General features: G+C 35.3%; 1 protein-coding gene across 1 annotated transcript in view; it reads right to left on the reverse strand.

Annotated features, from left to right (window-relative positions):
• Positions 1 to 480: 480 nt before the first annotated feature.
• The window catches only part of RYR2 (ryanodine receptor 2 (cardiac)), a 262,530-nt gene continuing 236,685 nt past the window's right edge, over positions 481 to 26,325 (reverse strand). Inside the window, exons 90-105 of the mRNA XM_009997595.1 lie at positions 24,811 to 26,114; positions 24,365 to 24,429; positions 22,364 to 22,511; positions 20,801 to 20,887; positions 19,748 to 19,966; positions 17,385 to 17,515; positions 16,781 to 16,823; positions 14,056 to 14,189; positions 11,712 to 11,772; positions 10,239 to 10,385; positions 8,790 to 8,924; positions 6,397 to 6,553; positions 4,701 to 4,765; positions 3,185 to 3,285; positions 1,625 to 1,676; positions 481 to 1,134 (exon numbers count right to left, since the gene is read on the reverse strand). Coding sequence (XP_009995897.1) covers positions 1,039 to 1,134; positions 1,625 to 1,676; positions 3,185 to 3,285; positions 4,701 to 4,765; positions 6,397 to 6,553; positions 8,790 to 8,924; positions 10,239 to 10,385; positions 11,712 to 11,772; positions 14,056 to 14,189; positions 16,781 to 16,823; positions 17,385 to 17,515; positions 19,748 to 19,966; positions 20,801 to 20,887; positions 22,364 to 22,511; positions 24,365 to 24,429; positions 24,811 to 26,114 — 2,945 coding nt within the window. The 3' untranslated portion in view covers positions 481 to 1,038. The remainder of the gene's footprint in view (positions 1,135 to 1,624; positions 1,677 to 3,184; positions 3,286 to 4,700; positions 4,766 to 6,396; positions 6,554 to 8,789; positions 8,925 to 10,238; positions 10,386 to 11,711; positions 11,773 to 14,055; positions 14,190 to 16,780; positions 16,824 to 17,384; positions 17,516 to 19,747; positions 19,967 to 20,800; positions 20,888 to 22,363; positions 22,512 to 24,364; positions 24,430 to 24,810; positions 26,115 to 26,325) is intronic.

Raw genomic sequence — 26,325 nt, forward strand, 5'->3', positions numbered from 1 at the left:
AATCTTCAACTCCACTATTGATCACAGGTGGGAGAAATGAAAGAAAGAAAAATAAAAGAAACCAAAACTACTGTCAAATTCATAACATATACATTGTTGGCTGATGACACTTGTTCCAGATGTACAATAAAGCCCACAACACTTTATTACTATGGATATAATTATTGTGAATGTTTTTTTCATGTTGATCAAACTTGCTTCTGAAGGTTGTTTTTTTGATTGTTTTAAACTTGTATAATAAACATGCAATGAGATATTTATTTTTAAAGTGTTTTTTGCAGTAATCTTGTTTTCATACAAATATTTCATAAAGTTGCAGTGTTGTATCAGAGCATTACCAAAATAAGAGCAAAAGCTAAGGAGGAAGGTAAATGTGAAATGAACTTGATGAGAATAACCTAATCTTGTCCTGAGACACTCCAGTCTTATTAAAAACATGTGCACAATCAAATCCCTTCCTCCCAAACTCATGAAAACCACAAAATAAATAATAACTTGGAAGAAAGGGAAGACATAAAGAAAAATAAAATATGATGTCATCATGCACTCATCTTCTGCATAGCTCAACCCACATATAGTAAGGCACTATTTCCCCACAACTTAGTGTCCACAACATTCTTTTACAGTGCTCTGTGAAATACACATAGCTCCTTCCAGGATGATGAAATAAACAGATTGAATGAGTGTTGCTACCGTGTCACCCCATGTGTGATCTTATAGACAAGGGTATCATCTGGCAGTTTCAGAAATAAGTTTTCTCAAGTCTCTTCTTATATGTGCATGTTATGTATAGGGGTATCTGTTGTGTGTGCAAGTGCTTGGTTTGTTTTCCAGAGTTGCTGTTATTTTTCCATTGTTTTTTACTCCAGTGTTCTATAAGCAAACACACAAGAAAATAAAAGTGCAGTTGGATCATTAAAAACAGAGCTTTGGTGCTGCAAAAAGCACACAGCTTTGGGAATTTAGGAAATCTGTGAGACATTCCCAAACAAGCTGGGACATGGACATATTTTCATCTTGGAATTCTCTCATCTCTGTCTAGTTGAGCTGGTCTTCGTATTGTTTTCGAAAGCAATCGCCAGCAGGAAAAAACTCCCAGCACCGTTCTTGATACATTTTCCACACATAGGATTCCTGAAAGAAACAGAATTTAACCTCCACAGAGAACTTTCTCTCACAGGTTTCATTTTAAATATATGCACAAGCACTTTCATATTGACTTATACAGGACTGTAGATATAGAATATTATATATAGATAATTGTAAATGACAAAGACTATCAAAAAGAATCAACAAGGAGAAATGAAGAGTGCTGCTTTTATGAGACACTTAAATGTTCTGTTTCTCATTATTTTTCTTTATAGTCTGTATTTATATGCTGTTGAAGCAACCATTTAAGAATAACAGGTGAGATAAAAAACCAGGAATAGAATCTTACAGAATTGATATCAAATTGAACATTAAGTAACCAAGCCCTAAGAATTCTTTAGAAGAATGAGAATGAAGTTACCTTCTACATAGGAAGCTATTCATCAGAATACTTCTAGTTTTGCCAAGCTTGATTTTTATTTTAGAAACTGTCTTATTCAATAACTATTGGCATTCATAGAGTTGTTCAACCTACCTGTCCTGTATGCTCTGTTTCATCTTTGTTAATAAGATACATGAGGAAAAACCTACAAGCAAAAAAAAAGATATTATGAATACAATATTTGGAAACATTAGGCAACCCATAGAGGAAAGGAAATTTTTCAGCATGTACAACAATAATGTTGATCATGGACTTCCAAGTTCCAGAGTTCTATTTATGATAATATTCCCAGACACATTAAATAAATATATCTTCCTGACACTCTCGACCTTCACTCATTGTTCAGTGAATAGTATGCTAAAATGCAAGTGTTTCAGTTTGATTTACATTAAATAGCAATTCTGTTTAAATTAAGATCTTCTAAGCTTTCTAATCTGATCTTATAAAAGACGTTTTCTTGTCCTGGAACACCAGCTTGGAAGAAGACAAAGAACAGTCATTGGAACTTTTTTTTTCTGCTCCTCATAATGAATAAGAAATGCTAAAGATTGTTAAGATATATATCTTACTGCAATGATAGGTTTGGGATATTTTACTAACGTATGTAACTCAGGATCAACATGAGCAGAAAAATTGTCACTTATCTTGACATTAGTCTTGGGGTTTCAAGATACCTGGCAGACATGATGTGATTATTTCAAAATTTAACTCACAACAGATATTCTCTCCAAACACATGTAAAATATAAAATATGATCAGCCACAAAAATACTGAAAATAATTTCTTTAGGATGGTGCACCTAGAGTAAGTATACTATAGTATGTTATTTGTCTACTACTGTGTGTTGCAGGAACAAAATCCCATGTGATGGTGGGTAATGCATTTTGTTTGCACAACCTGTTTTTCAGGTTAAAGTTCTTTATAGGATTGTTTGACTTTACAATCTCATTATTTTGTGCAAATATAGTGCTAGTTTATATAGACAAAGCCACAATCCATCCATCAATTCATACTGACGGCACTGGTATAAAATACACTTTGGCACTGGATTTCCATATGCATTTGTCAGGAAAGGAACAGTATGAAACTATGATTGTGGACCTGATAAACGGTTTTATTTCCAAATTTAAAAAGACCAAGTTTAGTGTTCCCTGATGCTCTACTTGGATTTTCCAAAGACGGACTTAATGCCCATGATCTGATCCCTCTCTAGCTCCTTGTTCCAGTTCCCCTACCTCCCTTTCTCCCAGGTTCTCTTAGTCTCACCACTCCATTTAAAATATTTTGTCGAATGTAAGTCTTCCATCTTTTGTCTTACTCCTTTGCTCGTGCACTCTCTCCATCAGCCTCCAGGCCAGGTCTTACCACTTCTCTGTATCTTACACAACATTTTCCATTTTACAGCACTTCCAAAGACATATACTAAATTCTTGGTTTCTACCTCCTAGCCCACACAAACTCAGTGTCACAAGAACATAATGAAGTTTGTTCATTCCTTACTCGCATCACCACATAATTAAATATTCAGACAGCATGAGTGCACATCAAAGCCAAATAGTACTGAATCCTACTTATGCAAGCAAGTTAATCAGGTAAATGTAGAGGCTGCAAGGGTCATGAGTTAGTGAAAGAGTTTGTTTTTACTTTACTCACAAATAATTGGCCAAGTTGTGCTCCTGTAGCGTGTGTGTTTCAAAGCCATGGGGCACTGTATCAAAGTAGTCATTTCCTATTCCACAGATAAAGCACTTTGTCTAAAAGAAGGAATACAGATCGTTTCAACACTGTGTGTAACTCTGCCCTTTCAGAAAGGCTGAATAAAAATGGCAATGCATCATGTATAATATGTGCTGAACAAAAAGGCTTTTCTTTTAATGAATAGGTAGGATACCTCAGCCAAAACAATTGAACAGAAGTTCAACTGACATCAGAATAGCTTCTTACTGTTTAAAAGAAAATAAGAAATATTTTCCAGCTGTAAGTGAACAAGTATCCAGAGGAAGAAGGCATAAAACAGTCAAAGCTGGTGTTTTTTTCCCTGTTAATACTGTAGCTACACTCACTGTAACATAAGGTAATATTTATGTCAATCCCTGTTGTACTTGTTCAACTGAAACTGAATATACTCAAAGTATAGATTACAAAACACAGTAGATCTGCAACACTTTTCTGAGTTCTTATAGTCAACTTAAACAACAAAACAGAAAACCACCAAGTACAGGATACATTCACACAGATTAATCACATAAAATTGTATCTGAGACAAACAGTAACGTAACAGTGTTAACACCCTTCGTTAGCAACCTCTAATCTGAAGATATAAAATACTTAAATTGCCACAGACATATAATTCATTCTAACACACAGCAATGTACAAAGATTTTTCTTGTTTATACAAATGAAGACACCCGGATTAGTCTAAACTTAAAAAAGTTATGAGAAAATAAGCTGTTGGGTTTTGTGTCTGAATTTTTGTAAACTTATCACTGACAGCAAATAACTGGCCACACTTGATCTGGAGGTATTTAAAGAAATCCATACTGGAAATTGGCAAACAAATTCGGAATATTATTAGAGCAGAACAGCAGCTAGCACCTGTCAAATAGCAGCATAAATCCTTCACATTTGGCAGCAAAGAATGGTAAATACCATTCAGAACCTAGATGCTAGCAGAGCTTTTTCTTCATAAAATTGTCTAAAAATATTTTTTTTTTTTTTTGTTTCAACAGAACTATTTATCTAAGTTCTTATTTTTTATTAGATATTTACAAGTCAATACAAAACACCTGTTATTATTTCCATCAATGAACTGAGATATGACAGTACAATCTCATCCAGGACTTTGTATGACACTGGACTATGTACAAAACTGTACTCTCCTCTTAGTTTAAAAAACTATCCATGAGCTAGGTCACATTTTGTGAGTAAGTTCTTATTTTTTATTAGATATTTACAAGTCAATACAAAACACCTGTTATTATTTCCATCAATGAACTGAGATATGACAGTACAATCTCATCCAGGACTTTGTATGACACTGGACTATGTACAAAACTGTACTCTCCTCTTAGTTTAAAAAACTATCCATGAGCTAGGTCACATTTTGTGAGAAAACAGATAGTAATGAAACCTGAAAATAGTGTATGGCTCATCAATTTCATGTTCTTACCTCCATGTCTTCCTTAACTTGCTCTTGCTGATCTCTCAGCTCACCAAAAGCATCAATAATTAAACCTAGGGTTTAAGTTTAAGTAACAGTCAATGTTCAGGAACAGAACTGTGACAAAGAATATTTGGAAATCCAGGAATAATTCTGACAAGTAATATAATCTTGGCTCAGTAAATAAAGACACATATGGTTTTACAGTCATGGAGGCTTGACTACAGAATGAATACTACTGTATGTTTAACAGAATTTAGGGATTTAATACACAGCAGATGCTGAGAGAGGCAGAGTTCTGTGCATCCTCTCTCATTACGGTTGTCACATAGTATGGGGTTCCATTGTCAGAGCTCTACAGAGGGGGTTAGTTATTTCAGAGATATATAGAAAGAAGAAAAAACACCACAGGCTCTATGGCTCAGACTATAAATTCTTTATGATTCTCCCTTTGCTTACACCAATAAAAATAAGCACTAACTCCACAGTCACTATTGACACTACTGTGCTGTAAAACTGGTGAATATCAGGTAGGAATCAAACACAAAGCCTGACAACTAAGGCCTCTATTCTTCTGTCCCTCAAGAAAAGAAGAAATAAACAGTATGAGATATGCCACTTCAGGCTTTAAAAATGTTTGCACCCTTACCCTTGTAAGCAATTGATGATTGAGTAAGAGTTATGAACAATTTACCACAAGCCCAGAGTTATCTTCTAAACATCCTTGTAGGAAGTCAGAAAGCATCCTTACTGCTTTCAAAATCATCATAAGTTAGCTAACTGTTAGCTGACAGAAAGCAATGAAGTGTCACTATTTATAAGAGCAATTGGATTCAGCAAAAATCATTACACATCTTTCAAAAAATCAAGAACATACTTCTGTTAACTCTTGACAATCTCTTGAAGGTATTATTTGTAAACAGATGGGACTTCTAAGTGCTTTAGGTAATAACATTAAACTTCATTAATACAAACATAATAGGAAAAAACCCAACTTCCTCAAATTCAGCATCCACTATTCAGATTGCAATAGCAAGCCACACTGTCAAGAACGTTCACTCAAATTCAGAAGCTAATCTGTTGGCAGCTCATTTTCCATTGCCTTTTACCAGGATATACTAAAGCTGTGTCATATGAAGCACCTTTTTTTACTCTTTGACATTGTTAAAGTAAGCAGGCATCACATTAAACAGAGTTTTTTATGCAAGCAGAGATTAAACTTCTTAAAGCTGTCTTCCAATCTTCACATCACTACCACCAATCTGAAGATCTGCCAGGCAGCGAAGAACATTAGATCCTGGCAGGGGCAATACTGACAGCACACACCACTGATTTTGTCCACAGAACCTCACAAAGGGTGAGTTATGCTGAAAGACAATTTTAAGGTATGTCACAAGATCTCTAATCACTTTCTAATAACTTCTCTTGCTGATCATTTACAGGAGGCTTTTAGAAAGGGGAATGAGAAGATAGAAAATGTGACACCAGCATTCCCACAGCAGTAAGCTTTTTTTTGTTTCCACTGATCCAGATCTAGAGACTAGGAAGAGCAGCATATAGATAAAAGCCAACTAGGTGTGATTTACTATATAAATCTGTGCTTCATAATATGCCCTGGTGTCCTGGTTGAACCTTAGGTGCCACACTAAGATCGTTGTACAGCTAAATAATGCTTTCAGTCTCTTCATCAGTTACAAACATATACCTTGAATAATTGCAAGCAGGATAACAATCACAAAGAAGAAGAAAGTAATGTCAAAAATAATCCGATAGATTTCATATTCATCTCCTGCTGGATCCTCTATTTCATCACCAATGCCTCCACCTGCACGGACTCCAACGTACATGTGAAACATGTAGCACTAAAAAACAGAAAACAAAAGGCTACAATGTTTGTCTGCAGCTAAAAGTAAAAATATCCATTGTTGCAAGTTAAGTAATTGAAAGAACTGGTCTATGATCCAGCAATTATATTATGTCAAGTCATCTTTTTCTCCCCTTTGAGGTTATGAATATTTCTGAGGGTGAGGAAATGCTGTTGTGCAGCTGAAGCTGCAGTATTTCATGTTCTGTCATTAAGTAGCAGATCAAAAATATCAAAAGTTCAACTGTCTTAAGCCCAGCAGCACACCATGACTCAGGTGCAAACATTTCAGTAATGTGCAAATAGAATTACCACCATAGCCATCTCCTTTTCATTTTCCTAGCTCAAAAGTGAATGACTTTCCCCATCTTTGGGGCTTCAAACAAACAAAAAACAACAAATGAACAAAAAAACAAAACAAACAAAAAAACCTTTGAGAATGTGGAGAGGACAAGCTAATGATGGAAAAAGCCTGATATTAATACCATGAAACAATGATCTGAGAAGTGGTATAATAGGTCTCTTGGTACAGTTATATGTTATACTAGCAATGCAAAATTTCTTTTTTATCATACTAGAATTTAATAGAAAATTATTATATTAATCTCTGGCATCTGCAATAGAGGACTGGTTCTTTCAGTAGCTTTGCAAAATACAGGTCCAGAGTATGCACTTTCTATCAAAAAGTAGTAATAACAATAACAGTAACTAGCTTCTAAAACCTAACCACAAAAAAACTCTCCTCTATGTCACACTTACCCCCAAAATCTCTTATGTAAGAAATTTATACAGTAACATACAATGTTGGGAGACCAATGGCTGGAAAAAGTAATGATTTTTAGATATAGTTTTTATTTCACCATCGAAAGTCAATCATTAACTTAATAGGCAAATAAAGTGTTAGTTACCTAAAATATTTTAAAAGTTATTTTTCTATTTAAAAAAATAAAAATACACTCCGTACTTTTTCTTTTTTAACATCACATCACCATTCTTACTGCTTTTACAAAAGAGAACCTTGATTTTATAGCATTTCGTGTGTTACTGTAATTCATTATAGCCTTTTTGTAAGTGTATTTTCAGAGAGCTGTACAGCAGGTCAGGTTGGAAGGGACTTCAGAAGGTCTCTGGTCCAAATCTTGCTTCAAGCAGGGTCCACCATAAGTTCAGACAGTTTCTCTGGGCTTTATCCAGTCACGTTGTTAGAACCTCATAAAGATGGATACTTCACAGCCTCTCTGAGAAAATGGTCCACTGCTTGGCCCTCCTCAGCCAGAACACCTTTTTCCACTTTATGTCTACAGTCCTGCCATGCCACAGTAAAGAGCCTGAATTTATCTTACTAATAACCTCTCTGAGGCACTGAGGTGCTACTCTCACGTCTCCTTACCCCAAAGCTTTCTCTTCTCCAGGCCAAACAAGCTCAATCCCCTCAGCCTCTCCTCCCAGAGCAAGTGCTGCAGACTTGACAATTTAACAGCCTTTCACTGATTTATTCTCCAGTTTATCTGTCTTTCTCATACTGAGTGTCCCAAACTGGACAAAAATGCAGACATCCCAGTCTGCTTTCACAGTTATCTAATTATCGGACTTCTAAATTATGTCAGCTCCCTGGAAGTGATTCATGTTGCATAACATAATATATTTAACCTCATTGTGCATGATGATTGCTTTTAGGAGGACATTAATGACAATGTATCTTAGAAATTCTCTATTATGTAAGCTCTACCTACCATCTAGAAATACAAAGCCTCACATTGTCTCAATAAGAAAAACAAATTTCAGTCGTTCTGAGCACAGGAGAAATTTCAGTAATGGAATTCCAATTGAAGATAATATTGGCAATTCATACTAAAGGAAAATTATGGACTTCCAAGCTTAAACAAGCATTTTAGTACCTAAATTACTTGCTTATAAATTATCCTCCTCCTGAATGGCCTGTAGAATCTCAAGATTCAGAAATAATGCCCTTTAACTGACTCAGCTTCACAGCTTGCAGCTGTTTTTATTTTTTGATACCATCGTATTTCTTCTTTTTATTTATAGATGTGTTTGTTTAACATAGTCAGGGGCTATCTAGGTGCTGGGGATGTTCATTATATTTGTTCCTTTGTCTTTATAATAGTCTTTTCTGTTGCTGGCTAATGATACAACTGTATGAATAGGAATTACAAGGAGGTCAGGACAAAAACAAAAACAAATAGAAAAAATCCAGGAAGAAAAATCAGACTTACAGTTAGCATATCATCACATTTCATGTCTGGCATATCACCATCTTCACTCTTATTGTAGAACTTGCGGAAAAAATTGAATGCCACCACCGTATATAAGTAAACTACTACTGCAAGTAATCCCACTGTTAGGACAAGCTGGAAGACAAAATTAAAGAGTGGATATAACACCACCATGGAATTATGATATATGATTTTCATTACAAAAATAAAAGGAAGGCAACAATCATCTGTATGTACTAGAAGAAGGAAAACTTCCTTTATTTTTTCTCTATTTTTTCCCTATCTTTGTAATATATCTATTTTCATGCATTCATCTGTTTTATTATTAAGGAAAACTATGCTACAGAAACACAATTAGAAAGACAAATCTTGTAAAATCTAGTGGATGCATACACAGTCAAACAATCCAGAAGAATCATATAAAACCAAAAAATCAGATAAACATATCTGAAAGTTTACTAATAGTGCTACTATTGATTAACAGCTACTATATAATTGCAATATAGTATTTCTCCTTATACTGAAACAATTTTATTTACATCTATGAAATCACATATATAACAAACTGTTCCTAATATTTTAATATTGACCTCAGAAAAGTAGCAACAAATTCTCCACTGCTCAAGTGCAGCATCATAAAAAATTTGCCTTGAGCTTCATAGATAGCATTTGGAAGTGAACTGCAATCATCTAAAAAGTTCCTTATCATAAATAATGCTCCCCTACATCATAGACAATTTGCTAAAACTTCAGGACTAATTTTAAAATGTAAAATACTTCACTAGTTTCAGGTGCAGACTGAATTTTTTGGAGTGTATAAAGTCAGAACTGAAGTTCCATCTTCTACAACCCATAAGCATAAACAACAACCCTCATGTTTCCATACCCAGACTCCTTGAATAAGAATCATGTTAGCTTCCTTGCTGGAAGATATTCTAAGCAGCCCAAGCATGGCTTTTTAAAAATCATTATACATTGTTTACAAAGGTCCTTTGAACTAGGAAGGTCATCAGTCTCAGGTTACCTTAAATGCCATTCCTACAACAGATCTCAGTTGACGAAAAGTCTTTGTAACTTTCTTTACTTAAATCAAAAATGCAATTTCCAATTTTATATCTTCTTTAAGAAAAAAAATTGTTATCAAAGAGCTGAGTTTCTCAAACAAGCCTCTAACATAAATCGTAACTGGGTACCAGCTGGAGCTTTCTTTAGATGAATCTTGGAAAAAATTTAAACAGCAACTTTATCACGGTGTTATTCTTAACATCCAAAGACTGTCATACATCCCAGTCCCATTTCTTCATGCTTATAGAATCCCATTGGTAGTGTCCCCACCAAGATAAAAGAAAAATTCTGTTGTCAATCTGCAGAGCAGCTGAATTAAGTAATGAAATTATCCTTCCTGTGTACTTCTTAAGTAAAAAATTGAAAAGAGGTAACAGTTGATACCTGTTTGCCATTGTGGGTCACTGATGACAGGATAGTTCGTAATGTCTTGAATCCCATTGCAATGTCAAGGAGATGAGCAGCAAAGAAAAAATTGTTGTAATGGCCAAGGACTGACATGGTCATGTACCATGCTAGATACAGGAAAGACTAACAGAAAAAGAAAAAAAAAAAAAGTACATCACAAAATTAAATTGATGGCTATTATCTTTAATTCATTCAAAACACTAAGGGGAGTGAGAAATTGCTTTACAGTGCTTTTCTTCAAATAGAAAACAATTTTACCTTTTTATATAGAATTTACTAGATAGCTTTGAGAATTTTTGTGTGAAAGCACAAAATCAGCAAATAGAGAGTTCACAAGACATGTTCAAAATTGACATTTTCTAAACTGTGGCCCATTTTGAAATGGCTCAATCCGTATTTTTTCATATTTCTAATTCTCATGTTTCTTTCTGATTTTAATGATTTTTTTATGAAATTGTAAATAATTACATTAAAATATTAAAGTCCTAAGTTGGTTAATGACAAGTAGAAGAACTCTATAAGCAATGAAAGAATTGTTATAATTAATTCAAGCTACTAAAACTATTACTTAAACATGTAAGTATTATTTAAGCAGTTTACTAGCTAGTGCTACAAATGTACATTTCATCTTTCCCACTATAATTAAATTTTCTTGGATTTAAAAACAAGCATGCATTTGTAAGAGAAACTACAGTTCCTCCCTTAGAAAAAAAACTAATTCTGAACCAACTCTAACTCTTGACCAATCATGCTGTTTGTAGATCTGGAGACTTATCATTCCACTCTTCCTGATTGAAGTCAGATTACATTTCCATTCTCTGGCATTCCTAGTTCCAAAATCAATTGTTCCTTCACGTTTTTTCCACCAGTAATATAAGCTGAGTTAGGTAAGTAAATATTCCAAGACTCTTAATAATCATATGATGAGTGACTTCTTAAACTACAAGGTATTTTAACAGTCTGTATTGCTTACTATTCCTTTTTTGTTGTTGTTTTTAAAGAATAATTAAAAAAAATATTAAAATTAGTCTCATTCTGTGCCATATCCTACTACCAGTTTCAGCGATACAAATTTTAGCAATTCCACATACATTAACTATATCAATCTGAATGTGCTCCACGAATATTCAAGCATCCATACATTTTATGAATCACATGAAAAATGGCAATTAGAATTTATATAGTCACTTTTCTAATTCTACAGTAGTGCTTGCTCACTGCCCCTGCATAAAGCCTATCAGGAGGAGGGCTGGAACTGAAAAATGTTCTGTAGACTAATAGTTAAGTATGTAGGAAAAGATTTGGGCAATGTCCTTCTAAGCTTCTAAGATTTTCTTCATCTTCGTAGTAAACTAAATATAATCCCTTTGAAGCACTTTGAGTTAACAAGTGTTTTTTAGAAGGTGAATATATACCTGTTTGTGTGTATATATATATGGATAAACTTACATTATCAGTGAAAACAACTCCTAATTTCCACATCTGATACTTAACATCAATGGAGTTGAGCCTGTAGAAAGAAATAAATTGCATTTCATATCAAAACACAACAGGAACATATACAATCTGTAGGAAAGGTATTGTCACATGAACACAAGAGACAACAGCTGATCTATTTCTCCAAAAGCTGAAAAACATCAGAGCTTTATTCTAATTCACACTTTTACTCTGGACCTGTCCGAAAAAAAAAAGCAGAAAAGCAAATGAATGAAAACTGGCTTGGATTAGTCAGACCTGATTCATGCCAACAATGTTATCATATATATACAAGTCAAATGAACTCTCTTTATAATCCATGGAGAAAAATACTTTTTTTTTACTTTTTTTTTTTTTTTTTTTTTAATGCAACCCATCTAAGCCTAAGGTAACTGTCGAAAAAGGTTAGAGAATCAGCACCCGTAAATGCCAAATCTTTTCTCCTAGTTATGACAGCAGACCTGGTGTGATACAGCTAGAAGACATTAAAGACAAAGTGAGGTGAAATGAATCTCAGTGTGTGTGTCCTTCACTTTTCCCAGTTAGTCTCTCCTACTGCTCTCCTCTCTTCAACCAACTTTTATATTCTACAGACTGATATTCTAAACTCTTCTCTCCAATTTGTTGACTTGCATTTCTTAATACCTTTAGGCATTAATTCTTGTCTTACTGTATCAACACAAATAAATGTCTCAACTTTAGGCAATTTTTTTCACTGGAATTAAACCCCTTTATTTGTTTGAAGCATTTTTTCTTCCTCTATAGAGAAGTGACACAGCAAACTTACCTAACAAGATGTATAACATTTTTGCCTATAACTGTATCTTGTTCTCTCTAGTTTTTGACCTAAGTCTTTTTGGAAAGGCTTGGATCATTTTTATTATATTTACATATGAAAAATTTTCTAAACCAGGATCAAAATTCAGGAACAAATACATACAATAGCATGAAAAATGTAATCTGTCCTACTTTCATCCTTAGAATGTAAGTGAATTCATGAAGTGCAAATGAAAGAGAAGAGCATCTGGCAATGACTAAGCAAGTAGAAATAATGCTGAAAGGTGTCATACACCTATCATATATGAAAACACATAATACTTCTATGCCAGATGTTTATAGTGTATTACCTACTGACTTAGATAGAATACCAAGAGTTAAACCCTGGTCTATCAAGGTCTGATTTCCAAAGTTGTTAATTGTATAGCTGGAACCACTAACCACGAAGAAAAAATAGTTTTATTTGAGTATTACTCTCCCATGGAATATTTTGTTGCATTTTCCGTCTGTGCTGAGAGAAAAACAGGTATCTGGTCTGGCCTCAGCCTGGGCCGCCTCCTGATGTCACAGGCAGAACCAGAGGCACTAGAGCAGAATCCACACCAGGTTGTACCATTTTCCATTTATTTTGCCAAAAGGCTGTGCAGTAAGGGTTCAACTCCAGTGCTTTTCCCACCTCTCTCTTCATGGCACTTTAAGTCTATTTCAGATGTTGAACCTGTAATATGCCTAAATTTTAGTAGCTTAATTAGTGTTCATTTTTGAAATTGGTAAAAAGTGGATTCATGTACCTTCCTGAACCATATGGATTTTATGCAAATGGTTCTGTAAATTTCCATCATAGTTTATTTTCTCACAGCATGTTCATCTGTTGTAAGTACAGGTTGTAATTTTTTTTTTTAACATATATAACATGGAGTAGATGCTAGAGATGTAACAAAAAACTATCACCCTTCAGGCCTGATTCTGAAATTAAGTATTTCACCATCCTTCTACAAGTGATTCATTCTGGTCTGTTTTTTCAAGAGGATTGATAGAAACATTCTTTCAAATTTCTTCCCAAATATCAGTCATGAGCACAGAGGGAAGGGAAAGTAGTTTCATTTTCTTTTTATACCAACAATAAAAGTTATCAAAGAAATTAAAATAAAATTTCTAAAATCAAGCATGGGTCCTACTACAATCCAGCAGCAGGTAATAGAATGCACTTCTGCTAAAATTTTTTTAATGCCTCTGAATCCTTGGGTCTTAACACTGCACTGCAGGAATGTGATGCATTAGCTGTGCTCACATCTAAATCTTCATTCATAAAAACCAGTGGAGTCTAGCATTTATCTTGTCTATAACGAAATAAATTCACTTTATCATTCATCTTCAGAAGTGATTTATCTTATATAGCTATACATGAAGGAGCAACAAGAAACATCAAAGCTGAATGACAAAACTTGAACGTCTGATTTCAACTTACCCCCCAAAACCAACCAACCAACAAAAACCCCAAACAATCAATCATACAAACAAACCAGAAGCAAATGCTTACACAGCAGATAGGGAGCTGTCCTTCTTTGGTTTCTTCTTTTCTCGAGCATCACTAAAATCAAGAGCAGCTTTGTCCATTCCTAGTAGTTCACTGATCCTGTCACGGCCATAAAATTCACCATATTTATCCATGACCTAAAGTTAGGAAGAATATTCAAGAGAATAAATTGGATAAACAAGGAATTTTTTCGCCTGGTTTCTAAAGACAAGAAGTCTAACAAAAAAGTCTAGCTTTTTCATCCATTTGTTATTGCATCAGTCAGTAATATTTTTTTTGCTACTCAATTGCAATCAATTCAATAGAGGCAAGAGGTGGGTATCAAAGATACAATGTTCCTACTCATTTAACAAAAGCGGTAAGAGGAACACAACGCAGCAGAAGAATAAATCAATCAATATCATCACTGACAGAAAAACAATACACTGTGAGGTCATACAGGAAATAGATATTTTCAATATCCTAAATACAGTAAAACCTCTGATTAAAATAAGATTTCTCAAAGGCAGTATTTGACCCTTATTAGTTAGTTCTTTTAAGAAAAAAATAAAAACATCTGCTTAAAAAGGTTTTTAAAATAACCTGAATATCTTGATTGGGAATTTTGATGTTTCTTTTTTTTTTTTTTTTCTTTTTGTAGTAGTGATGAAAAAGTGTCCTCACTTATTAACTAGATCCATTGCATAGTTTAATAATCTTATTTTTGTTACTTAATAATGCAATGAAACTATAATATACATAGAATGTGTAGGAATCAAAAGATTCTGAACAGAAAGTTACAGCTAAGAATTATTTTTAAGTAATTCAAACCACTGCCCAACTCTTTCTTACAAAACTTAACATGTTTCATAGGAAACTTTTCTGGAAATGAACATTTATTTGGTTTCATTCTCACTGAACACACAGCTTCATTCTAAATATTACCTGTCTATTCTCATTTCCAAAATTATTCTCAAGAAATACAAAGTTTTGGATAATAATATCATAATCAAATGTCCCCTGTAGGTGAGGTGACATTTTATCAGTTTTTTAATAAGCAATGCTTTAAATCTTTATTCATGTTTTTCCAGATTTTTAGAGATTTTTTTGCCACATGCATCCAAACAGTGCTTCATGACTATGGATCATTCACTAGGCTGGGAATTTAAGCATATTTATACATAAATATATATAAAAGAAAATATTCTTTACAAAATACTGTATTTGAAGGCACTTAAACCCATGTAGATCAGTTCCTCAGCCAGAGATTAAGTACCAAACCTTCCACACAATTTAAAACGATGGTCCCTTCCTTTTAATAGGAAACTTCCTATTGGAAGAATTTTTTTCTTTCTTGAGTACTCTGTGCCTCTTCTCTTTGCTTAGACAGACAGCTAGAAATATGTATCTTACAACTGCAAATATGCAAAAAACCCGCAAAACTTTCAACAGCAAAATGAACACACAAATCAAAGACAGGTTGACATAAATTTGTTATGAAGGAGACCAGCTACTAGTATTTAACAACACATGGTTCCAAAATTTTGATACAAGATTGGCATTAAATAGTGTGAAGGTGTGAATATTTGATCCAACAACAAAAACATCTTCTTTTTCAACTGTGATCAAAGGCACTGCAAAGATTATTCTTTTTGATAAATACATATCATGAGAAAACATTTGACATGACATTCAAAAGAAATGAACTTCAGTAGTCTTGGTTTACAGAGGACTATTTTTGAGAATGAGAGAGATTGTTAGGTTATGTGACAAAAAACTCATCTACACTCTCACATAGGTCCACAAAGAAACAACGATTGGGAAAAAGTCCAAAGACTCCAGAGATGTACCTGCCCAGTTCCAGGCCCATCAGCTCATTAAACGCCCATGTCCTTAAACTTAGATGAGCACATAAGTACAATGGCAGGCAGGAACCCAAACTACAGTCTCTCAGTAAATGGATACTCTGCCTGCTCTCTCCCAGGGCTGTCCCAGGAAAGCCTCAGCCCCAGTGTCCAGGTGTGAAACCCATCAAGATGAGTCACTGGGACTAGCTCTCCAGATCACCTTTCAGGCAAAGAGGGCAACTGCCAAGGAATGTGGGATACATTATGGGACGGTGAAGGAAGAACATTTGAGGATTGCACAGAACTTATTTTTGGATGCTATAGGGAGGAAGCAAAGGTGGGAAAAGGGATGAAGTTAGGTGATTTGGGGAGGAAGAAGCGTGGGAAAACAGAGTGGCAAGGGACAAAAAAGGCCAGATGCATGCATATAGTTTGCTGGTCAGTACAGTTGCCTCACTATGCACTGTGCCTGAACATCTCAATCTGTCCTGTCTTATTACACTGCTTTCTAACTTCCTCACGGGTGAGGTGCTCTCTGCTCTGTGTGCATGGAGGTGAATACATAAATACCCACAGACAAAACATTTACATATGTTGCAATATACATAGAAGTGTACACAGAAATTCTCCACAGATTTTCATGAATGTATTCCAACTTCTGTTTTATAAAACAAGCTGTACGTAGAAAAAAACAAATAATAACTATCCAAACCGCACAAAAGTTGTTGTACGCGTGAGGTAAGAAAGCTGTACATTTCAAAATGGCAACTAGAGACATCTACACTGCATAAAAAGTTATATTTCAAAGAGGGGTAGTCCACCTTTCTTCAAACACAAAAATAAACATGCATTAGAACTTTGTTTTTAAACTTCATATATATATATTTAAAACTGAACCTTACCTTTCTTTTCACAAATTTGTCCCAGTAGTTATTTGGAAAAGACCTAAAAAAACCAGATAAAAACAAGATTACATTTCAGACAATCATGAGAAGATGCAGTAATTACTAAAATATCATAAGCATGCACTCTTTCAGTCTCTGTGACGCTCTTTTTTGTTGCTTTTGCCAGCTAGTCATTTGTGAAGCCACTGGAATGAAAGTTGCCAAATGGCATTCAGCCTAAAGAATCCCACCAGGACAGTTAGGACTTTGAATGAGTTTCTAAAGGAGAGCCTTCGAGAGACATTAAAACAATGCAAAACACCATTCACTCTCCAGGTCACAGCAATACAATCATGACTGTGCTTGCCAAAAAAAATCCATCACCATTAATTTTTTTCTTTGTGGAACAGAAATTTTTTAAGCAAAAATGTGGGAATTAATATGATTTAAAATAGTAAATATTAGCATAATGGGTGCCTGAAATATTTTGTATATCCTTGCTAGAAGTATATGCCTCACAATTGTTTATTTCAGACAAGCTGGATGATCAGCTACGTAATGGTGCAGATTGAAGAAAAATTCCTTGCAAAGACTTAAAGAGACAGCGTAAGTAAACACTCACTGTGTATTGATTACAAGTCTATCCCACTGTCCCTTAATATCATCTTCTGATGGCTGTTCAGTTATATATAGCCCATCAAATTCCAATTTCCTTGCCACTTCTTTTTCTCTTTTAAAAATAACCAGTGGAACCTATAGTTGAAAAAAATAAATCAGGAATTTAAAATGCACTGACATGTCTGCAATTTTTATGAAAAGCTAGTTCTTATGAAAAATTAAGTATGAAAACTGACCAAAGCAAAAGTAGTATTTAAAAATAATTAAAAGACTTGACGATTTCCCAGAATAATGCGAAGGTATAGACGCACAAGGATTAGTTTATGACAGAATTATATAACTACAGCATACTACACAGTTGTAAAAAGGTGGCCAAAAACCCTGAAAAGAGAACCTTAAAACAAAAAAAAAGTTCTTCAGTACTACGGAGTTATTAGAGATAGTCAAGTGAAAGAGAGCCTAGTTCCAAAATATTAATTTAGGATCATACCTGTGGATTGCAGTTTGATACCCAGAGGTGTTAGAAGTTGCCTTTCACTTGTTAAAGAAATACTGAGGTTTCACAATGGGAAGCAAATTAGTTTCCAAGCAGAGAGCAAAGAAAGACTCAAAGTGGTAAAAAGAAAAATCCTTAGATCACATTCACATTCCATATTCTTGATTTATGCTGTTGTTCTTTGCCAGCAGCTGAAACACCTGAGCAGTAAGGATCAGACTTGACCTATAATTCCCTTTCAAAAGGTGGATGGCATTTAAAAGTACATTCTGAGAAGGCAGATGTAACTAGTGGTCCCAGTGGTGTGATTTTTCTTAGAAATCTGATACCAACAAAAAATAAACCCTACACTTGCCTGGAATTATTTTACAGGTCCCCAGAATTCACCTGCTCTGCATTATCCACCTTGACAGTATTTTTAGTCAGGACTGAACATGAGTATACTGAAATAGTAATACTCAATTTAGACTACTCAGGCAACATGGTGATTGCATTAGATACTATAACAACAGTTCCAATCTTATTTTCAGACAAGTAATTGAAAAGAAAAAAATAGTGGATTTCATGCACAGCAATCTTCAGAAGCAAACATATCATACACAGACCTGCAATCATGAAGATTTTTAATTTTGAAAGCAGTGTATCTCCAAAGACAGAGACTGAAACCATAATTGGTCTTTTCTTCAGGGTTTTGAAATTGGAAAAACAGCAATTCATCACGGTAAATAATGATAATAATGTCTTTACCTTCTAGTCAGAGAATAATTGTTGTTTGAAAACACAGTATCAGAAAAATAGCATAAAAAGTCACAGTGGGGGAAAAAAAAACAACAAAAAACCAAAAAACCCAAACCAAACAAAAAAAAAACAAACCCAAAAAAACAGGAGAAGAGGACATCTCAAAAGCCAGAAACCTAAGCTTTCATGCTGTGTGCCAACCAGTGAAATAGGTAAACATGGTTTAGTATTTATTGATCTGCAGAGATACTTAGGGTAGAGATGAAAATCAACCACTTAGTACAGCAGTTTGATGACCAATTGCCTCAAGTACAAAGGCAGATGGTGTCTTTTTTTAGCATGGAAAATGTATTATCCATTAGCAGAGGAAAATAAAAATATTAAGGGTCATATAAAAGCTTAATAAATAGATTACACCTGTAAGGACAAAGGAGCAGTTGCACTGCATGACAGCAAAGGTCCATTTAATTTAGTATTATCTTACACTTAGTTTTTGCCTTGGGAAAAGTATAAAACTGGGGGAAGTATCCCCTAGATATACTCTGCCCAGCTCCAGAGATTTAGGTCATTTGTTCTTCCTAAACCAGAAGCAGCATTTAGCCAACAAAGGCAACATCTTTATTTCTTACATCCCTAATACATATCTTCAGCAAGATATTCCCTTAAAGGAGGCTTAAATTCCTGCCGAAACACTACCATCAGAGTGTGTATGAAAAGCAGGCACTGTCTATAACCACAATGTGCAGTAGCAGTAGTCCAAAATGCTGCTTGCTTTTCAAATGACCCAGCTGATAAACTAGTAACAGACACTGTCAGCTAGCTTCCTCTTTCTATATGCCTTCACAGCTGGTCTTTGACAGCCACATGTAGCTTCTGATACAGATTACTGCTGTAATCGACTGGCTGACACAGGGACAGTGCAAATGCTGATCCAGCGTCAGCCCAGAAAAATCAGGCTCTGGCCAGTAACTTCCCAAATCCCCACATAACCTAACATATAATTTCTGTGTACAATACACTAAGAGAATAGTGTTTCTTTACATGGTCCCTCAGTCTGCTTAAGCAAAGCTACTATTAATTTGTTAAAATTTACCATTCCTAGAAGAACAAAAAAATAATCCAGTTTTTCTTACTTTCAAACAGTAATACCCTATGATGCAGAAGAATGAGATGACTGTGTGTAGGATGGCCAGAATCCTCAGTGTGGGCTCCATGTAGCCACTGCTTTCTTCCAAGACATAATACACTGCAATGACCCTCTCAGTGTCACTCTCCAGGCTGTTTAACTTGATACTTTCATCAACAGATACCACAGGAACTTCCTTTTCTTCTGTCACAGCAGAGGTGGAGACCTGTTTAAATCACTTAATCTTAATATTGCAGTTGTATTGCTTTGACAGAAGCTAAGTATTCTAACAGAAAAAAAATTATACTACAGACATCATAACTGTGAGGAAATAAATATTTTACACAAAAATGCCTACAGAAGATACTTCACAGAGATTCTGTTACACCCATCTACGGTTTTGTTTTGTTTTCACTCTGTCTATAGTAGCAAATTTGGGCAGTACTGAATTTTATCACCTCAATTCAAGAAAGGACATGGCCCTCTCAGAATAAACCCAGTCAACTCCTGACATTCCCACATGTAGTCTTTATCAACAGGGCTCTGCCAGAAACGAATTTGAGTCTGAAGACCCTAGGGCTGTAGTAATAATACTAGAAGTTTTGACAAAGATGATCAGTGATATTCCAGGCAACTTGAGATGATGCAATTTCTCCTTGTTGCACACTCTCTTGGGGGAGCATTATGGCACAAGAAAACATCTCAGTTGACAGGTATTCATTTAAGTTGCCAATAAAGGCTGGGCTTGTCTGAGTTACTGTACTGTGAAATGGAGCACCTGAGGTATGGGTGTGCTTTCAGTGTGTTGCCTCCATCGCAGCACAAAACTTTGTAAATACCTATTTGTGTACTGGAAGTCTATGGAAGTCTATTATTACTTCAGAAGTCTATTATTACTTCACACAAACACTTTAGCTCTCACCCTGTTATATTTCTAAAGTGGCAGGATGAAGCAAGCATTTAATCTGTTAAACTAGGCAGTTTTACTGCAGCATACTGTCTACAAAACCGGAATGTTTTTCAGTATACAACATAAAAAGTAGTATTTTGACAAGTTCACCTTATAGAAAAGCAGGATGAAGTTGATGGCAAAGGCAACAAACAATGCCAACATCCTCATGTTGTAAAAGTTTCGTGCAAAGTAATTCTGAAAATAGAAACAGAACATAAATACACTTTGCCTAATAATGATACCACAATCATTACGACATTGTTGCTTCCTACAAAGCTTTAAAATAGAATTATAAAAAGGAAGGCAGGGAAGGAAGGGAGGAAGAGGGAGGGAGGGAGGAAGGGAGGGAGGCAGACAGGCAGGCAGGCAGGAAGGAAGGAAGGAAGGAAGTTTGAGTGATGTACAAATTCTCTCCTACTCCATATATGCAATAATGGTTAAGGGACCATTTATTTCACTCCATGCAGAAAGGAGTGAAGGATTTCTCATTGTCTCTTACATTTTTTTTCATAATCCTCTCAATAGCCTTAAAGACAACACAGAGAAACAGTAATATAGAAATCTCTGTATTCCCTGTACCTCAATATTCTTGCATATGACAATTGTTGCAAGAAACAAAAACATCTGGATGTAAGTTTATTTTTTTTTCTGTTCCAAATCAACTGCGTTTTTAGAATACAAGAAAAAACTTCATCAGTGAACTAAGTACCATAAGAAGAAAGCTTCTCAAACATGATACCATCAAAAAGATTGCAAAAATGTACCTTTTCCCTCCCTGACAATTCAAAACCCTTTCTAGCACACATTTTATATACTTTAACTCTCACATGGGAATTCTTCCATTTTTTCTGCCCTAACCAAAGATTAGTATTTGTAAATTATTAAATGAGACTTTAAGGAGTAAAATTTAAATTAAATTTGATTACTGCTACATGATTACCCTAAAAAGTGAATCTGAGCTCAAAAGCAAAACATAAAAGACCTACTTCCTTCTTAGGAGAAACTGGAGTTTTGTAGTTTTGCTATGCCACATGTAAGAACTAGGCTGTCCCTACACAATTGTATGTACTAGATATATAGCAAAACTGTATTTCTTTTTGCTTTGCATTTCAGACTAGCATCACAGAGTATGTGTGGAATTCCCTAGATAATAAAAGTATGGGTTTAAAATACTTCTACAGCAAAATCAGGCATATAATATTTTACTGAAACATTCTCAGATACCTATACTATTTTAATTAGTCTTATTTTTTACAGGTTTTGAGAAGTTTCTCAAAGAATAACTTAGTATTTAAAGCGTAAAATTTGAAACAGATTCTCTTAGTTTTAGTCTAAGCACTGTATCTTAGTAATTTCTTTTTATAGGAGAGCTTACCATTTCCAAAAGTTGTTTCTTGGGGAAAGACAAATCCTACAGGCTCAAAAGCTGCTGTGAAAATTTGGGACATTTTATTGACATAAAAATGCATGGCTCTTTTCCAGTGATGGACAGGAATCTGTGGGTTTCAGACAACAATTGTCTTCCTAAGAATTTATCTCATCTATTCAGTTGTGTGTCTCTTTTATCTAACATTCCAGTTAAACCTTTCCCTTTATGTCCTTTTTTATGGATTATAGTGGTGGTTCACATCCCTGTCAAAAGCTAAAAACATAGTCTAGAGAACAGTTTACCAGCAGCTTCTGTTGGTATGCAATTATTTTCTTCCAGAAAGCTGATTCCTGAACTTCTGGTTCTCCATATCTGTGAGTATGAAGTTGTCTTAATTTCTGCTTCCCTTTCTCTTCCTTGGTTTTCTCGTCTTTTTCTCCATCTTCTCCTCTTGGGACACAAATTAAGCCAAAATAAGTTCATAAATTTGCTGAACAAAAAATTAAAGTCCCATCCTGAAAGAGGCCTTTGCATCTTTTAATGAGACTCAAGTGGTGAGGACTCATGCAGTTCACAGACAAGAATAACAAGGATATATATCGTTTTTCAGTCCAAAGAGTTGGCAAGGATGAAAATGTGGTTAAGACTGCAGATAATTAAATATATTGGTTTTGCACCTTGAAGTGAGGATGATAATTGGTAGAGGAACATAAACCAAGAATATACCAACCTTATTATCCGAATGTCTGCTTCGTAACTGTGCAGGTAACACTTGTGCTGACAAACAGCTGTAAGCTGACAGCTCTGTCTGTATGAGTGCCTACATGTTTAATTACTCCCCTTCAACCTTGTACACTTGAACTATCTGGGTCCCACAAAGGTTGCAGAAAACTTCAGTCATTCTTGCATTTTCAAGATAAACCTCATGTTTTAAATTCTGTGCTTCATCCCACATGAGGAATTAGGAAGTACCCACTCCAGAAGGAGACAGGAATAAGAAAGCTTGACAACATTTAATGTAAGATCATCACTATGTCTGCCTGATTACAGAAAGTCACAGTTCGTGGGCTGCACGATCCAAGAAACTTTGAATTATCTTAGAAGTTAATCTGACCTGACAGCGTGACAGATGAAAGGATCACAGAAGTCCATTTGAAGCCAGACCAGACTGAAAGCCAACTTTTAAGTTGCATTATTTATTCCTCTGTATCTATCTAGAAACAGAACAACTTATGTCCTAAGCTGCTTCTCCACAAACTTTCCACTTGAAAGTTTGTATTATGTTAGGAGTTGCTTCAGGTCAGCAAATAGTGCCAAGCACTACACTCCTCACAGAACATACAGACATCGCTGCAACTCACAGTCAAGTGGAGCAATCAACAGTGAAGTGACCTTCCAAAGTCACACTCCTTCACAAAGTTACACTATAAAATAAATCCACATTACAAAGGCTAATGCTGGAAGAGAAAAAATCATAATCTCGAATGATCCTATTTGCATGGCATTTTCTTGAAAATGTGCACAGTTGTGGAGGATGGTTAAAAGGTCTGACTTTGGAACATGAATGGACACAAAATTAAAGACAAAGAATACAAATCAAGACGACTTTTTTTTTTTTTTTTTCCAGTGAAACAAACCACATTTCATACGGTCACAGGCTAAATACATACTCTGCTTTTTCAGGTTCAGATTTTGTTTCCTCCTTCTCTTCCTTTTCATCTTCTTTCACCTGCTCCTACAGAAAGTCAGATTTTAAAAAGTGTCTGAAACTATTGTATAGTACAGAGCAACTTAAAAGGATTTACAGTGCAGAATATTAGGCTTTAAAATAAAAAAACCACTTGAAACCCAGAGAGAAGATGATCCTCCAATTTAGATTAATGAAGAGACAATTTAATGCTGAATTGAAAGCAAACCAGAATGCCATGTACTTAGACAAGCATCTGGGAATTCAAGCTTATGATGTCAGAGAGATGAAACACCAGTAATTGTATGTGATTCCTTAAAAAACATGTCACAAAGCCCAGGAAAACATGGATGGAAGTTTTGCTTTGTTTCAAGAGTATACATAACATATAAAAGAGAAATATACAGCAAAACTAAAATATAGAGTTACCTGGATTTTTTCCTGCACTTCAGGCATTGGAGCTAAGGAGGGAGTGCTGAGTAAATCACTCAAACCAGCATTTGGATTGTGAGGGATCAATTTATACTGTCCACCTTCTCGCTTCAAATCCAAACCAAATATATCTGAGAGGAGATCACTCTCTTCTGATAAATACGGTCACAGGCTAAATACATACTCTGCTTTTTCAGGTTCAGATTTTGTTTCCTCCTTCTCTTCCTTTTCATCTTCTTTCACCTGCTCCTACAGAAAGTCAGATTTTAAAAAGTGTCTGAAACTATTGTATAGTACAGAGCAACTTAAAAGGATTTACAGTGCAGAATATTAGGCTTTAAAATAAAAAAACCACTTGAAACCCAGAGAGAAGATGATCCTCCAATTTAGATTAATGAAGAGACAATTTAATGCTGAATTGAAAGCAAACCAGAATGCCATGTACTTAGACAAGCATCTGGGAATTCAAGCTTATGATGTCAGAGAGATGAAACACCAGTAATTGTATGTGATTCCTTAAAAAACATGTCACAAAGCCCAGGAAAACATGGATGGAAGTTTTGCTTTGTTTCAAGAGTATACATAACATATAAAAGAGAAATATACAGCAAAACTAAAATATAGAGTTACCTGGATTTTTTCCTGCACTTCAGGCATTGGAGCTAAGGAGGGAGTGCTGAGTAAATCACTCAAACCAGCATTTGGATTGTGAGGGATCAATTTATACTGTCCACCTTCTCGCTTCAAATCCAAACCAAATATATCTGAGAGGAGATCACTCTCTTCTGATAAAGTCCTCAGATCTGTCAAGTCTTCTGAAGGCAATGCAGCTTCTGTCGGCTTCCTCTCCCCCTCTTCTCCTTCACCACGCACCTCATCCTGAGTGGGATCTGGCATATTAGCTAACAATTCAGCCACCTTGATTTTCTTTGCTCCTTCTACAAGGCTTCCTCCAAGCAGCAAACTGCATATGATGCGAAAGAAGCCCCGGACAACACTACAAGCAAAATGTACTAAGCCCATCAAAATGCTCCAATAGGAAGAGAACAAAGCCATGACCATGTCCTTCATGGTCATTTTCTTCACTTTTTTCATCTGTTTCTTTAGGCTCTTCATGGTCAGCATTTTCATAAGAGTCATTAAATTGTACTTGAGAGCTACTAATGCCGACTTCATGGTCACAAGAGAGAAGAAACCCATTCTAGGATCCTGTTCCTCAGGGTTATCTTTCTCATTTTCCTCTTTATTCGCTGACCTTTCATTCAGATCTGACTCAGAGATCTGGGCAGCCAGTTGCATTTCAAAGATAGTATCCTCACAGAAATTAACAAAAAGCTCCATCTTTTCTTTCTCCCCGCCTTCATTTACAACATCAAATATAAATTGCCTCTTTGACTCTTTTACTTGAGGTTTCTCCCACTGAGTCCGACTTGACTCACTTATTTCAAAATAAACTCGTTCAATGCGCTTCGCGCTGCCCATGATTTCTATGCGTCCAAGGAAAGGCTGAAAGTAATTCAGCACACTCTCTGAAAGTTCAAGAAAAGTCTGCAAGCGGGTATCATGGGGCATGTGTTCTGACAGGTTGGTCAGGAGAACAGCAACATTGAAACCAATGTCTTTGGCAGGTTCATGGAATCGTTTCACAAACTCCTCATAGTCCAAAGTCTCATTCTCATCTGTTTCAGCACATGACAGCAGAAACTCAGTTTCAGACTGCGTGTAATGCTTATGGCTTTCCATTGCCTTGTGAAAATCCCTCTTTGAAATTATCCCTTTACCATCAGGATCATATTCTTTGAATGCATCAGAAGACGTCAAATCCTTCAGTTTTAAGAACATATCAAAAAACTTCAGAATCATCTCCACATTGTTGGATGATTCCACGAGCATATCAACCATCTGTTTGCCAATAGTTCCATTCACAACATTACCTAGATGGGACAACATGAAGTTAGAGATATTGATAGCCGCAAATGTTTTGGCAAAGAAAAGAGTATAATAATCACTAGTGAAATAATCAGACAGTAAGAATGATCAATTATTGGCTAATACACTCACGTGAGAAAGCTAGTTGTAAAATCAGAAATCTTTTACTAATAGAACTACCATAAGACTTGGAAAAAACACAAGCAACTAAGTATT

Source organism: Chaetura pelagica, unplaced genomic scaffold (genome assembly GCF_000747805.2).
Source record: "Chaetura pelagica isolate M959 unplaced genomic scaffold, ChaPel_1.0 scaffold235, whole genome shotgun sequence".
NCBI classification, from domain to species: Eukaryota; Metazoa; Chordata; class Aves; order Apodiformes; family Apodidae; genus Chaetura; species Chaetura pelagica.